The 15,015-nt window shown below is 35.0% G+C and overlaps 1 protein-coding gene and 1 non-coding gene across 2 annotated transcripts; one reads left to right on the forward strand and one right to left on the reverse strand.

Annotated features, from left to right (window-relative positions):
* Positions 1-2,802: 2,802 nt before the first annotated feature.
* LOC110029108 lies at positions 2,803-5,406 on the reverse strand. Its single transcript, XM_020731234.1, has one exon. The coding sequence runs from the start codon at positions 5,075-5,077 to the stop codon at positions 3,038-3,040; it is 2,040 nt and encodes a 679-aa protein (XP_020586893.1). The 5' UTR covers positions 5,078-5,406; the 3' UTR covers positions 2,803-3,037.
* Positions 5,407-14,463: 9,057 nt separating this feature from the next.
* TRNAI-AAU lies at positions 14,464-14,544 on the forward strand. Its single transcript has one exon. It is a non-coding gene; the product is annotated as a tRNA-Ile (tRNA).
* The last annotated feature ends 471 nt before the right edge of the window (positions 14,545-15,015 follow it).

Genomic DNA, 15,015 nt, shown 5'->3' on the forward strand with positions numbered 1-15,015 from the left:
CACTCTGCACCATATTTACAGACTTTGATGAAGTATGACCTTTCTCCCTAGTCTGCTTCTTCAGCTTTGGACAATCTCTCTTCATATGACCTGTCTCTTTGCACTTGTAGCAATGAATTTCCTTTTTGTCTCTAGACTTTGATCTGAAATTTCACCTTCCAGATCCCTCCTTCTCTTTCTTCCTTCCACGATCATGCTTACTCTTCACATATAAACTGTCACCGTGAGAGCTTTCCCCTGCATTTTGCTTCCGCTGGTTGTGAGCCAACAACGCTGCAGTAATCTCATCAACTTTGATGGTCTCTTTCTCATATATCAGAGTAGTCACCAGGTGTTCATAGAAAGAGGGCAATGAACACAACAAAATCATCGCTCGATCTTCATCCTCAATACTCACATCAAGCTGTGACAGGTCTGTGATTATTTGATTGAAGTCATTAACATGTTGCGCTAGATCAGACCCTTCTTGCATCTTCAACCCATACAACTTTTGCTCTGATACCACTTGTTGAGAAAATTAGGGCGAAGAAAAACAGTAACGGCACAAAACACACAAATCCAAAAGAACTCTGGGATTTAACGTGGTTCGGCAAAGATGCCAACGTCCTCGGGAGCAGAGCGGCGAGTTCCTTTCAATAATCAGAAAATGGTTTACCGAATTCAGGGATACCTCTTGGGGTTACTAACTGACCTATTTATAACCCCAGGAGTAGACCCTAGACACAATATGTAATTACAACATTACCCCTGTACCAAACCGCAGGGCTTTGCCCCCGCACCCCAACCCACGTAACTTTCCAATTTGGACAGATTCTTCCGCTCCGCTCCGCTTTGATCCAGCGTCTGTCCCGATATGGTATATGAGTCATACCATAACAGTTATTATCTTGTGTTAGTTTGTGTATTGAAACAAGATCATGAGAGATGTGAGGTACTCTAAATAAGGGAGAAAGAGATTGCTTACGCTTTGGTGTGGGTAGTATACCATTGCCCACATGTGTGACCCAATATCTAAAATTCAGTTAGAATTGTTGTTCTGAAGCTGGTTGGTGAGTGCAGTTGTGGTAGGAGGAGAAGTAGCACTATAATTAAGGTTGGTTCTATGCCAACAATTTTGAGCAGAGTGCCCCTTTTTGTTGCATATTTGACAAATTGTGGTAATTTTTTTTCTTGATTGTTTGTTTGAGTATGCTTGTTTGTTGCTCAGAAAATTTTTGCCTGGAATAGAATTATTGGAGTAATTTCTTGCTGACTAATAATTGCTTTTGTTTTTGTATGCAAGCATGGCCGAATGTTGTGTGAGTTTGGTAGTTTCTTGATTTTGATTACATTCCTCACTATGAAGTAACGAATAAAATCTTCCAGTCAAAGGGGAATGACTTTGGTTCGTATTGCTGTTTTGAAAGCTTGGTAGCTTGGTGGAAGACCGTTGAGTGTGCATGAGATGGTATATTATTATCTTTCTTGGAACTTGCAACTGCTATGTTGTCCAGAAGATGTTTAATATTTGTGACGTATTGGGCCATTGTGCTATTACCCATGGCGATATTATGCAATTCGTTTTTGAGATGAAAAACACAAGCTAGATTTGTGGACTGAAATTGGCGTTCTAAACTCTGCCAAATTTCAGCTATATGATCAAGATGAAGAATATGTGGCAAGATTGAGGAAGAAATTATGGAAAATATAGCAGCTATAAGGTTTTTATCAACAAAATTCCATAGAGTATTCTTAATTTTCGGCCATGTTCCCATGTTCATCAGGTGTGAATTGGGGAGGAATAGGGCTATTACCGTTGAGAAAAGATTCATACCCATTTGCTGCTAGTAATTTGAGAATCTGAATTTTCCCTACCATATAATTGCCTTGGGTGAGTGTTGTGGCTGCCATGATCTTGATATGAGATGTGAAGAACTTTAATGACTTTGGAATATTGATCTGCTTTTTGCTGTGAAGATTGAATGTCTTTGATACCATAAAGAAGATTTTATAGAGAAAGAGAAGACGTGAAAAGAGATAAAAAGATGAATTGAAGAATGAGCCTGAAGAAAGAAATGTGGAAAACTCTTTTTCAATATGATCATTTTATTGAATCATTCATACATATTACAGTAATTAATTACATTTGATTTATATAGAAGAGTCAAGTGTCAAACTTGTAAAATTAGACAAGGGTAATAGAAATATTATACAATATAACCTTTTTAACATAAATAAAGTGTTTATGTGCAGAAGCCCTAGGGAGACGTCTTCGAGCAAGGGACCGAGCGATAGAATGGAGATATGAGAGTGTTTCTGAAGCAGGACAGGTAAGAGCTCTGATCTCCTTGTTATATTTGACAGATCCAATCTCATTTTTCTCAGAAAGGTGACAAAATAGTCCCTAACTCTTTATCTAGGGTCATAATAGTCCTAAATAAAGTGTCAATTTAGTTTCCGTACTCTTTTAAAAGGGGCTAAACTAGTCCTCACTGAGGACTATTTTGGCCAATATTAAAAGATTTTGAGGACTAATTTGTTTATGACCTCTAAGAACAAAATAGCTCCATATAAATAATCAGAGGACTATGTTGGCACTCTACTCTTTTCTTTCCAGATGCTCATCTGTGAAACTGGGTTAACTTTTCCTCTACTCTAGATCAAGCAATATTCACCAGCTGTTTCTCATTATTTTGTAAGCATTTGCATCACTGATAGATAATTTTTCTTTCTCCTTTCATTTCATTCCAAGGAAGTATAATAAAAAAGTGAATATATGAAACGAATGCATGACAAAGTTTTTTGACATTTTTATTGCAAGCGTGTATCATTAATGTTATAAATAAATATTAAAATTTAACCAGTTCAATTGACTTTTACAACATTGTACATCATTGATAAAGAATGAATGAATAGGTAGCATCCTGTCAATTATAAAATATCTGCTGGGATACTATTGGATCATTCCCAACTGATAGGAAATTTAAATGCTCCCTTATGTTCCCCATCTGTAAAGTTTAGCAATAAGAAAAACGGATTCTAGGCCTTTCTGTTCATTCTACAGTTCAATCATTTTCTGGTTAAGAGCCACATATCTCCATCTCTCCTTCTCGACAAAATCGGCATCCAGAAACTTGGCAACAAAAGCCCAGAGCCGGTAAGCATCTTCAAAATTAGCTAGATAACCAAATGAAGCATTTACAACTGCTATCCCCAGATTATGGCTCTCTTTCTTTTTTTTATCTGAAGCTGCTGTGTTCTCATGGATCCTTTCCTCTAAAACTGCAACTTTGACCTGTTCATACTTTTCTGTAAATATGATTTTTTGCAGGAAGCCACAGCTCAGTGAAATGTTACTTCTGTCTGCCAGTTTCTGAACAAGTAGAGGGTCAATCTTGTCTCCTTTCCAGTCGAATACATTGAATGCCAATGCAGGTCCTCTGTCAAATTTTACTCTTGGCCCGTAAATCTTCACTAAGGCATTACCATTTTCAGAGTGAGGATGCTGCAACTTCATAAATGCAATTACTAACCAATTTGTAATGCATCTGAGTCTGTTATGTATAACTAGAAGACCTAGAGAATCTGCATGGTCTAAACCTTTGAATTCGACATCCACTTCATTTTCTATCTCTTCATCGTTGTGGTTGGTCGGTTTTCTCATTACTTCTACAATTTCTGAGGACTGCTCCTCCTCCTCCACCTCCTTCTCCTCCTCCTCTTCCTTCTCCTCCTCCTCTTCATCTTTAGATTCTTCTTGTTGTTCTGCTGCTGCACTCGTCGGCAGTCCAGCTACCTCAGATGTCTCACCTTCCTCATATTTCACAATTTGCTTCTGTTTTGAGCTCGTGGGTATCGGGCCAGAGAATGAACTTGTAGTATCCACCTCCTCTGCTGGTAAATCAAACAGCTTTCCTGCACGTACAATGCTCACCATCCCAATGCTTCTTGCCAAAATGGATGTTTGCAATACTTCTCTGCTCGATTTCTTGATGAACAGTGTGGCAAACCCTGATGGGTTCTCCCCAAACACCTTGAAAAAGGAGCAAATGATGAAGTCCGGTTGAATTATTGTGATTCCAAGTGCGTCCATGTCCTTTGGCCCTAAAGTACAAGCATCAAAAATCACATGCCAACCATTCTCCCTTGCCATTTTCATCCACAGATAAGGAAACCTCACCCCAGTCATCCTAGACATATGTGGAAAGACTAGCAAACCTCTCTTCTTCTCCGACTTCCTCTTGCTCAAAATCTTCTTCAGCTTTGCAGTCTGAATCCTCATGCCTGGCCAGGAGAAGCCCGCAGACATGATCTTCGCTCCTCTCTTCTCAGCACTCTCCACCATTGCACTCACGGCTTCGCTCTCATAGTCGTAAACTGTCAGCAGCCTCTTGTTAGAGTGGAATGGATAAGTTTCTCCCAGTAATCTGAAAGCAGCTGTTCTATTGGCAGTACACACTATACCATATTCCTCCCCTGATATTCTGAGAAAACTCATAATTCTCTTTCTGATGGCAGATTCAAAGCCTCTATCTTCCTCCCCATACTGTACCTCAGATTTGAGGCTTGCAGACTTGTAGGAGATGCTGAAAAACGGAGGCTGCCATGCCGATGGCTGCGGAGGGCATGAAGAAGACGATGCAATCGATTGATTCATCTGTGCATGAGAGAAGAGGTTAACCCCACTGTAATCAAGGCAGACATGATCGTTGAGGTGGCTGTACTCGCTCTCTCTGATATCATCAGCCTTCTGTGTCTCAAGGTACTGCGGAAAAACTTCTGAGAAGTTTGAGAAAGCATCTAACAGGGAAGGGATGGATTCATGGTTGGTGAAATGAGAATTGGAAAAGAGGGAAGATGTGGCAAACTTGGCGAACTCGCACCGAGCAGCTCTGGTACTTGTGATGTTCATGGCAGCAACCCTGTGCTTTGAGTTGGTGGGCTCACCATCCCCAAGGCAAGGACCATGTAAGCAGTCTGAGCAAGTTGAGGGCTTTTGTGGTGCGTTTCTCTTTTCTTCCTCATCTTTGCTGTCTTTCTTCTCCTTTCTTCGTGTTTCTGATGGTTGGAAAAGGAGTTTCTGGATGGAGAAGAACATGGTTGCTGTTGCAGGCCTGGGAGTTTCATGGAAGCCGGAATTTGTCAGAATCAGATGAGTCCCCTTTACCTCCCTTTTAATTGCTTCTGTGAGATCTTAAAAAGGTAACCTTTGTTATTTTACCTTGCTGTGCCACCACATTTTTCCTGCTATAGTCTTTTAACACTACAATACCAACAATATCATCAAAATATTATCAAATCTGACCCATCCACACTTATCTCATCCGGATGTCGGACCCAACGTGAGTGGGGCTAGGACAACGAAAGTTAAAATGATATTTCAGGAAGTGCAAGAGACTAAATTGTCCTATATATGTAAAAATCTGATTTTGATGGGTGCAACCTGACATAATTGTTCTCTGTAGGTAAATTTACATGCACATCACAGATTTCTTACGTATTTACATATCTAACACTCAAATTTTGGTTTCTTACACCATTACACGTTGGTGTCATATTCTGTATATGCCTATGGCAATGCTTCGGGTGAAATCTTAGCCATTCATTTGATGAACAGAAACAACTTGGTCAACGGTTGATCTGTTCATCATAGTCGGCTGGAAAAAAGTTATAATGGCACAAGGCAGTAAGCAAAACATGGTATTTTTTGGTCAAACTCTTCCATCTACCATTGTCATGTTTGTGGGATACAAATTCGCATTGGAAACCTCTTCATTTACAGATGTACCACACAATTCTTACATATTTACATATTTAACACCTAAACTTTCATATTTATAGTCATAACCCTTGAATATTTAATATTGCATTAAGGATACTACAATTATAAACTTTTCCAGTGTGAAATGTACATTTTGATCTATAGGTTTAAGACATCAAAGTGTAGTAAAAGTAAATATGAGAGTTTTGATGTTAGATATGTAAATATATGAGAGTTGTATGGTTTGTATGTAAATTCCCCCAAAATATATTTGTACCTGAATATTGTGAATAAAAATGGGGCAATTAAATGCATAGCACCCCAAGACATTGCTATTTACAAATCTAGCACCCTATTTACAAATCTAGCACTAAATCTAGCACTCTCTTTCATCCATTTTTTTAAGTTCTCATACAAATATTTAAATTCATGGTATTTTTCATTTTTTTTTCAAAATTTTCAATGTTTTTTCATCATTGCACGACTTAAATACATAAATTTGTATTATGAAATCTCGTGCTTATAAAAATTAATTTTTAAAATTAGACATAATATATTTTAAAATAATTCCTTCAATTTATCTATTAAATTTTAAAATATTTTTTATTACATATTGTTTAATTAACTAAGTTAAAATTTAGTTTTTAAAATTAAAATGATTATAGATTTAAAACTATTAACTCATTAAATATTTTAAAAAATAATAAATTATCATTTACTAAACTAAGACAACTTTGACTCCATTTGGGTTCAACAAATAGAAGCTTTAGTGCAAGCATCATCAAGTTTGTGGATATTTGGATCGGCTTCAACGAACATGTATGACTTTTGTTCAGGTTACCATAGAGACGCTTATGGCTTCAGTTCCAGTTGGTGTAGGTTTGATTTTGATGAACAAAAGAGAACTAAAACACTCGGCTTTGGAGAATGTAGGATGAACCTTTGACACTCGACTTTGACAAAGAAAGATGGAACTACCAATGCTTGGTTTCAACGAATATTGGATGAACATTTGATACTCTATTTTGTTGATGTTGGAGGGAGCTTTAACTATGAGTTATACTTAGGGTTATAAAAATATTTATAACTCTCTACTTTTAGTGCCTTATTTTTCTTGAAATTGTGTTGAGTTCATGCTCGATGTGGTGTCGAGGCATGATTAAGGAGTGTTAAAGCATGAAAAAATTCAGGCACATTTTGTAGTGTCAGACAATTGTCGGGGTGTGCGAACAAGTGTCGGTGTCTGATACATGTTTGACATGAGGACCACATTTTTAGAAGTGACGGTGCTAAATAAGGCTACATTATAATATTAGAGGGATTTTAGTACTAGATGATTCTTAGCAAATAAATGAAGATAATGCAAACAACTACATTGTATTGTTTCTGAAGGTGGTTGTATTCTAGTTCTGATTAAAGATGACTATGACATAGGTTTTATTAGAAGATATTACATTTCCTTGCGCTGAGACATTATGATGTACGTCTTAAACGAGATGGTTGTGCCAAGTGTACAAGTCTTTATGTTTAATAACAATACCATCGAGGTTGCTATGTATATCTTGGAAGAGGGACAACTATGAAAAAAAAAACAATGTTATGATGTAGATACTTGGAGGAATATTGCAAATAAGGTTGAAATGCAATTCTTGATGTAATCATTGAACATTAATACAACTCAAATGAGATTGAATTGTAAGTCGTTAATTAGTTCGTGATATAAGTGAGTTTATAATGTTGGTCATAATGTCGATGACTTTATGGCATGAATCTTGATGGAGAGGTTTAAGATTAAAATGTGCTCAAGTCCCGAGGTTGACAATTAGATCATAGTGAGAATGTGGTGTTAGTTTTGAGGGAGATTGCTATGATGTAAGTGAAGTTGCAACACGTCGTGATGGTGTGATGATTGTGATGCAATTGAGATTATGACAAGTTATTAGAGGGTGAGTTGTGAGACAAATGTAGTTATTGTGCATATTATGGAAGTTATTATGTTTTCAATTAAAAACAATATTATTGAAATCCTCACTCTCAACTATTCTAGATCTAGGAAAAGAGTACCTCCATTTTAGGGTTTTGTGGGAATGTTAAGGCAATCGTTTTTGACAAATTGTGATTTTGTTGTGGTGATGGCTAATGTAGTAAGAGAGTAGTGCAATATAGTTTCTAAGAGTCCACATGTAATGCTTATATTATCGTGTTTAAAAACTTAACGTTATTGTTGTGGTGATAATTGAGTGACTTCTGGTTCATACTACCATGCTTGATAGATGATGAACTTCTTTTATAATGACAATAATGATATGAGAGGAGTGCCATATGATATCTAGCATTTGTAAGTGATGCTAATGTCATTGTGCTTATCGATATTATATTATTGTTTAAACAATGATTGTCATAACAAAAGTTGACTTTTGTTTGATCTTCATACATCAAGTGATGTTCATGTTGGTGAGTATGATGGCCTTGCATCGATGTTGCTCCGGTGATTGTCATGATAGTCCATAAAAATGAGGAACTCTTTAGAGCTATTGTAAATTTGGTTGTCCTTGTGCATGGTATTTAATTTGGTCATATTGGCTGGTTAGCTAAAGCATTGGGGATTGACCAACTATGACATCTGATTGACTTGATAAATCAAATCAACCTCAAAATCATGACAACTGACTTCCATTTGAATTCAATTTGCTAACACAATTTTATAGTCAACTTATTATATTTGATTGTCAAGTGACATCTAACTCTCAAAGTAGCCTGCTTCTATGCATCTTACATTCACAATTCTTCATAGTTATGACTATCAACACCTATATGTGCCTACATGATTTTTATATATGCCACTACAAAGTATGACATAACCTCTATGCTTTTAGATTCCAGTAGTTTGCCTGATGATCTACAGTCATAGCTAATCACCAAGAACTATGCCTAATCATCATCTACATATATGTTTGACCTAATGTCTAACGTCCCTCTCACATCTGGTTAACTTATTCATGACATTTATGACCTTCTTTCTTTTTAAGTAACATGTACCTCATTCAATTTCAAACCATTAACATTGTTTGATAATTGCTCATTAAAATCTCTCTCATCAATTCTTCTTGAGGTAACTTATAAATAGGTCCTCTTTAGGTCATAGAAAAATTTATGCATTTAAAAATATAACTTGAGGACCCTTCGAATAACCTCTTTTGTAACTATTCCTAGTCTTACATATTCTATGATGCCATAATTCCATAACACAAAGTTGACAATTTCAAAGCTTATGAAGCTTAATTCCTGCTTTACTTAATGGATGCAACTATTCTAAATTCTTATTTCTTCTTTATGCTAGCACTTATATTCTCTCTAATCTTTACTCTTTCATTATAATATTACTCTTCCCGTAACCTAAACTAAATCTTCTTTGTGACTCTCTGTTACATTTTTTAATGCTAGAATTCTTTATCAGAATCACTCCTAAACTATGTAGATAAGCTCCATTGCTCACATTTTTGGTGATTCATTAAAATTTTGCAAAGCCAAAACCAAACCAACTTATGGGAACAACCACTGAAGTGCCTAAATGAGCTTTATCCATCTCTATCCTCCTCTTTCAATTAGCCATAACAAAGAAACTTTTAATCATTAGGATGAGAATTCTCAACCATTTAATGGGTTATATATTGTCATGTTGCTCTTTTTATTAGCTTTTCTAATTAGGATTATTAAAAGTTGCTCCAATCACTCCTTAGGTTATTGAAATCTATGCTACTCCATCCCCCTTAAATTCCATAAGGTCATGCATTCCTTCCATGGCTCTTATCTTTGTTGAAGTTTTTTCCATCTTGTGATTTTGGTAACATCTCTTTTCTCTAACTCCAGTATATTTACAATTTTAATATTACTAGAAAATGTCTTAATGTGATGTCCTAACATACACTTGCCACTAATAATGATGTCATCCCCCCTCTTTTGTGTAAGATTTTAAGGAACCTAAATTCCTTAAAAGTTCAGTGTTATCATTGGACTCTCACTAGATGACATCTAACATCATCGAACACAGGGGTATTTTGATGATGCCATACATTTTTTATACCATCCATAAATTAATGGTTGGGACTAAAAATGTTTGCATTGAAAAAGTAAAATATAATAAGTTGTTTGGCACAATGTGTAGCTCAAGAGAGTTCTCTGCTAAGGAGTGCATATATATATATATATATATATATTTGCTAACAATTTGATTAAATGGTAGATTAGAGGTTAGACTGATGAATTTGTGAGTTCCTGCTTGTTGTGCATCATGTTGACCAGAAGTTGTTCGCAACATGGGCTACCGAGTAGTGTTTGTCACTTGAATTGATGAAGTTGTGAAGCAGTGGGTATGATATAAAAATCTAATGTTCAAAAATTAAAAAAAAAATGTGATAAAAATGAAGAAAATGAATTATATCCCCTCAATTGAGGCGAGATTTAACATTTGGATTTGATATTAACTATGAAAAACAATTTATATCAGCAATGTTAATTTTGTCTTCTAATTTTTATTCTTTTCAAGAGTTTTTCGCAAACCTAACTATCTTGAAGCTTTGATAGTATGAACTCCCCCAACTTGACACGAATTCACTCAAGTTCAATCCATCAGCTGAACTCGAGATGAACTTGTCAAAACTTACGGTGAAATCGCCAAGCTCAAGGTGAACTCATTAAGCCGACAAAACCCGGATCTAGACCCCCAATCTCCAACAATACTCATCAAGTTGGCAACTTCTTTATGGGAGATCAGAGACCTCTTCTTTAAATGTACCATATGTCCAAATATTTGATTAGTCCACACGCGTGTATTATAGAGCGAGAAATCATTGGCTCCACCATATACTTTTCTGGCCCATGTAATTTAATACAACCTTTCCAATTCTAGTTTTGAAGCAATGCCTTTTTGAAGTGACAGCAATTGGACCATTTCAGCCCTTGAACCAGTCAACAAAAACAAAAAAGCGGTCTTCAGCAATAATAAGTTTCTTTTCTTTGTGGAGTATAGTGTTTTATCTGTGTTATATCCTTTGTAATCTCACTGTAATCTATATGAAACCTACATGTATCTTCTATTAAGTTCTACGATTCTGTTTTCATATATTTGTAAGTTACAGGTAGGTTACGGGGAGATTACATGGAGTATAACACATATATAACCCTCATGTACATTTTGTATAACCCTGACGTACGCAATACACACGCAAAATTTTTTTCCGTCAGGTGTGTGGTGGAAAAAAGTACGAATATTTTGGTGATATTATGATAATACATAAATATTATGAGGATATTATCGTATGCGCTGTTCTAGTGATATTTTAGTAATATTGTAGTAGTATTGTGATATAATATCGCTATAATACCACACAAAATATTATCAATCCACACCTAATCTGCACGTAATATTTTGTGTGGGGGAGGAGCAACGAATGATATTAATGGAATAAATTTATCTCCTAATTGCTTTTAAGAAAATTTTAATTTGATAAAATTCGATTTAACTTAGCATTGGATTTAGTTTTAATTTTTTTTTTTAATGTTTGATTTGATTTTTAAGTTAAATCAATCGTTAAATTCATGGCACAACCTAAAAAATTTACGGCATTAATGTAATAATGTGAAATTTGTTTAGTCTCAGTTTTATATAAATATTCCTCACATAAATAGTTAAAATGGTCGGATACAAAATGTTGAAGAACGATCGATTTGATTAAAGTTCTTGGACGATGATGATCGAATAATAATAATCGGGCAAAACTCTCGTAATTGGTATCAATCAATCAGTCAAAGAGGCGAAGTTAGAGAAGCCGACGCACATACAATCAAAAGTTATAGCGAATCTATGTAAGTCCATCAATAAGAAGTGCTAATTTTGCACACGATCTTTAACATACCAAAACATTAGAGAGCTCAATCCAAAGGAGTATGGAAGATAATTCATCTCTTTTAAATTTAGAACTATGTTATCCATTTCTAAAGAATGCAACATTTGTTCGAGAAAATTTATGATTCCGCACATCCGAGCTAGAGGATGAGTTATAAGAAAAATGTTATGAGACAAATATTACAATAGATAGAGAATAGTAGAAATAAAACCTAAAGGAGAAAATATTCTGTCAGTACACCGTATGTTCGGGCGGCCAACCACCGTCTGCCACGTCACCACGCAATATTTTTCCAACCTAAAGCGGGAAAAGATTACGATGATTGTATTATTATTTAGAGCAATATGCACGATTCGAATCCAAAATTATTATATTGTAGTTAAGTTGATTTTAATTTAAAAAATAAAATTGAAAAGCAATGGTCCCAAACATGATGGTAATTTGAAGAATAAAATTGACGAGCAATTGTCCCAAAGACTAAGGGTGCATTTATGACAGCTTGTGCTTTTCAGGATAAACAGCTTATCTTGAAACGCGGCTCACGGGTCGACCGCGTGGTTAGACCTGCGGCCTGCGTTTAGTGTAAAAATGGAACAGTGTTTTCGGATAATCGACCTGCGGCCTGCGTTTAGTGTAAAAATGGAACAGTATTTTCGGATAATCGCGCAAAACGCGCGATCCAAACGGTACCACGACATTTTCAAAAATGCCCCCATACTTATAAGCTGGCCCAAACGGGCCCTAAAACACTACTCATAAGTTGTAGGCACGTGGGTTCACATGATATTAATTAGGATCTATATAATATTGAGGTAAAACCCAAAAATAAATAAACACAATTTTTCTTAAAAAAAATACAAACAAAAATTCATATCCTTAAAACAAATGATAAAATGTTCTAAATATTTTTAAAATAAAAATATAGATGATATTTTCATAAATTTAATGGATTTATCTATAAATTAAATTCAAATTTTTTACATTTTATTTAGAGATGTAATATAATATTTATTTAAAAAAAAACAAAAGCTAAGAACGCGTGAGGGGATAAGATGCAATAATTAAGGCGTTGAGTTGGTCCAACTTGAAAATTTAATATTTTAATCCAAACTTAATTGAAGGTGACAAAATCACGTGGCACAATTGCTTTATAGTCCTTTTCATTCTATATAATATTTTACTTTCTAAAAGACAAATATTAAAAAAAAAAGAAAAATCAGAGGACGTAACTGCATATACCAAAAATACTAACATGAATCTCAAAGAAAACGAACAACCAAGATGAAAAGGTCTTCCTTTCGAGGTGAGCAATCAATTGGCGATTGAAGAGCGAGCATGAAGCTACATCTCCAAACCTGGGATATGTTCAAACTTCATAGATGTTTCTCCGCCCGGTAGCGGCAAGACACACGGAAAGTGAGACGTGAATCATCCCGGCTGCAAGTCTCGTCGGATATCGCGTGTGGACTGCGACAAAATCCGCTTAAGACCTCACAATATTGGGAGATCCGATCAAGGCGAAGAACCAACCAGACAGACGAGACACGAGCCTTGTAAAATTCAAGTTGAACGAAAAATAAGCGACGACTCACTATGTGTATTCCATAGGGTACGAATGTCACTCGGCTGGTCGCTTCGGTTGATTGACTTCAAGCCATCCAGCCAACTAGCCAACGTTGAAATTCAAATTGCAATACAAATATACCATAACATCTATACAATCAATTGGAGTCTTAATGACATTAAGAACGGTTTTCATAACCGTTCCATCCTTTCTGTAATTGTACAAAACACGCCTCTATAAACATGAGATAAAAATACGAATAAAAGAACATTTTCCCTCGTTTTTCTCAACAAATATCCCAAATTCTGTAACTGAAGAACATATTATATTATGCTCAATGAGAAATATCAAAATGATATAACGACAAAAGATTGATGCCATCGAAAAGCCTTATTTAAATTAATATTTATAGCGACACCGCAGGACTAACTTAATATCTCTTAATATTATAAATATCAAAATGATATAACGACAAAAGATTGATGCCACCGAAAAGCCTTATTTCAATTAATATTTATAGCGACAGCGCAGGACTAATTTAATATCTCTTAATATTATTTATAAAATTAATAATTCTAAGAGAATTTACATGTATACCACTCATTTTTTTTCTATGCATTCATGCACAAATTCTAAGAGAATTTACATGTATACCACTCATTTTGCATTCATGCACGCATGCACACACATATACCACCTTATTTATACATGCATGATAATGTGTATCACTTTAAAAGTTAAAATACTCGTAATTGGCATTCTTCTGATGATTCACGAAGAAATCGTTGTAATTGTCAAAGAGATTCATAACATGAAGGGATTCAACCAATTATTCTGATGTGTCTGTCCTTTGGCCTTGGGTTTGATCCGACCAGCGAGCCTTATTAGTTGAGTCAGTCCCACCATTGCTTGGAATGGAAACGCAGGGACTAGGTTTAGAGGACCGTCCCCTACCCCCAGTGAATCACCATAGTGACCATAGTGAAGGGTCACCATAGCAGACAAGAGCCCAGCTGACGGGGACGTTCGGTAAGGCTTGGCTTTCTATTTCGATAGCTAGACAAGTTTCGAAGGAAACAAAAAGATCAAAGGAGACTGTTGTTGAAAATGAGACTTGTGTTAATCACTCTCGCTACAAATCCCCTTATGTTAAGGAGATAAAGAAAGAAACGAAATACATAAGAGTTGGATGGTGTTTATGTAAATGTGTAAAAATTAATAAATTTAAAATTTAATATTTTTACGCAACAGTAGACCTATTAGCTCAGTTGGTTAGAGCGTCAAGCGTCGTGCTAATAACGCGAAGGTCGCAGGTTCGAGACCTGCATGGGCCAAAACTAAATTATAATAAATTAATTTTGGATTATTTTTTTTTCACAAGCTGTATATTAAAGTATATAAAAGTAAATTCAATTTATAAGATTAATTAATATTTTTCATTATATTAAATTTGATATTATTTTTTCATATTAAGTTTTAACAATTTTAAATGGGATCGAATCAATTGTTCTAAAATTTATAAATTTAAATTGACTTTAATTTTAATAAAAAAAATAAATTCTAAATTTAAAATTAAAATGAAATTAAAATTTAAATTCAGCCATAAATTATTTTTTTCTTAATTTGTAGCTAATAGCTGCCAATAAATTTCATAGCCTTAGCAGAATTTTTTTTTTTTTTTTTAATGAGAAGTAATTAGATAAGGATGGATTTTAAATTTATTTAAAATATATTGATATGTGCATAATACTTGAATAATTAAGCCAAATAGTATTAATGCAAGGCCCACTATATAATAAATTACA

This window comes from Phalaenopsis equestris, unplaced genomic scaffold, assembly GCF_001263595.1.
Source record: "Phalaenopsis equestris unplaced genomic scaffold, ASM126359v1 Scaffold000549, whole genome shotgun sequence".
In the NCBI taxonomy this organism is placed as follows: Eukaryota; Viridiplantae; Streptophyta; class Magnoliopsida; order Asparagales; family Orchidaceae; genus Phalaenopsis; species Phalaenopsis equestris.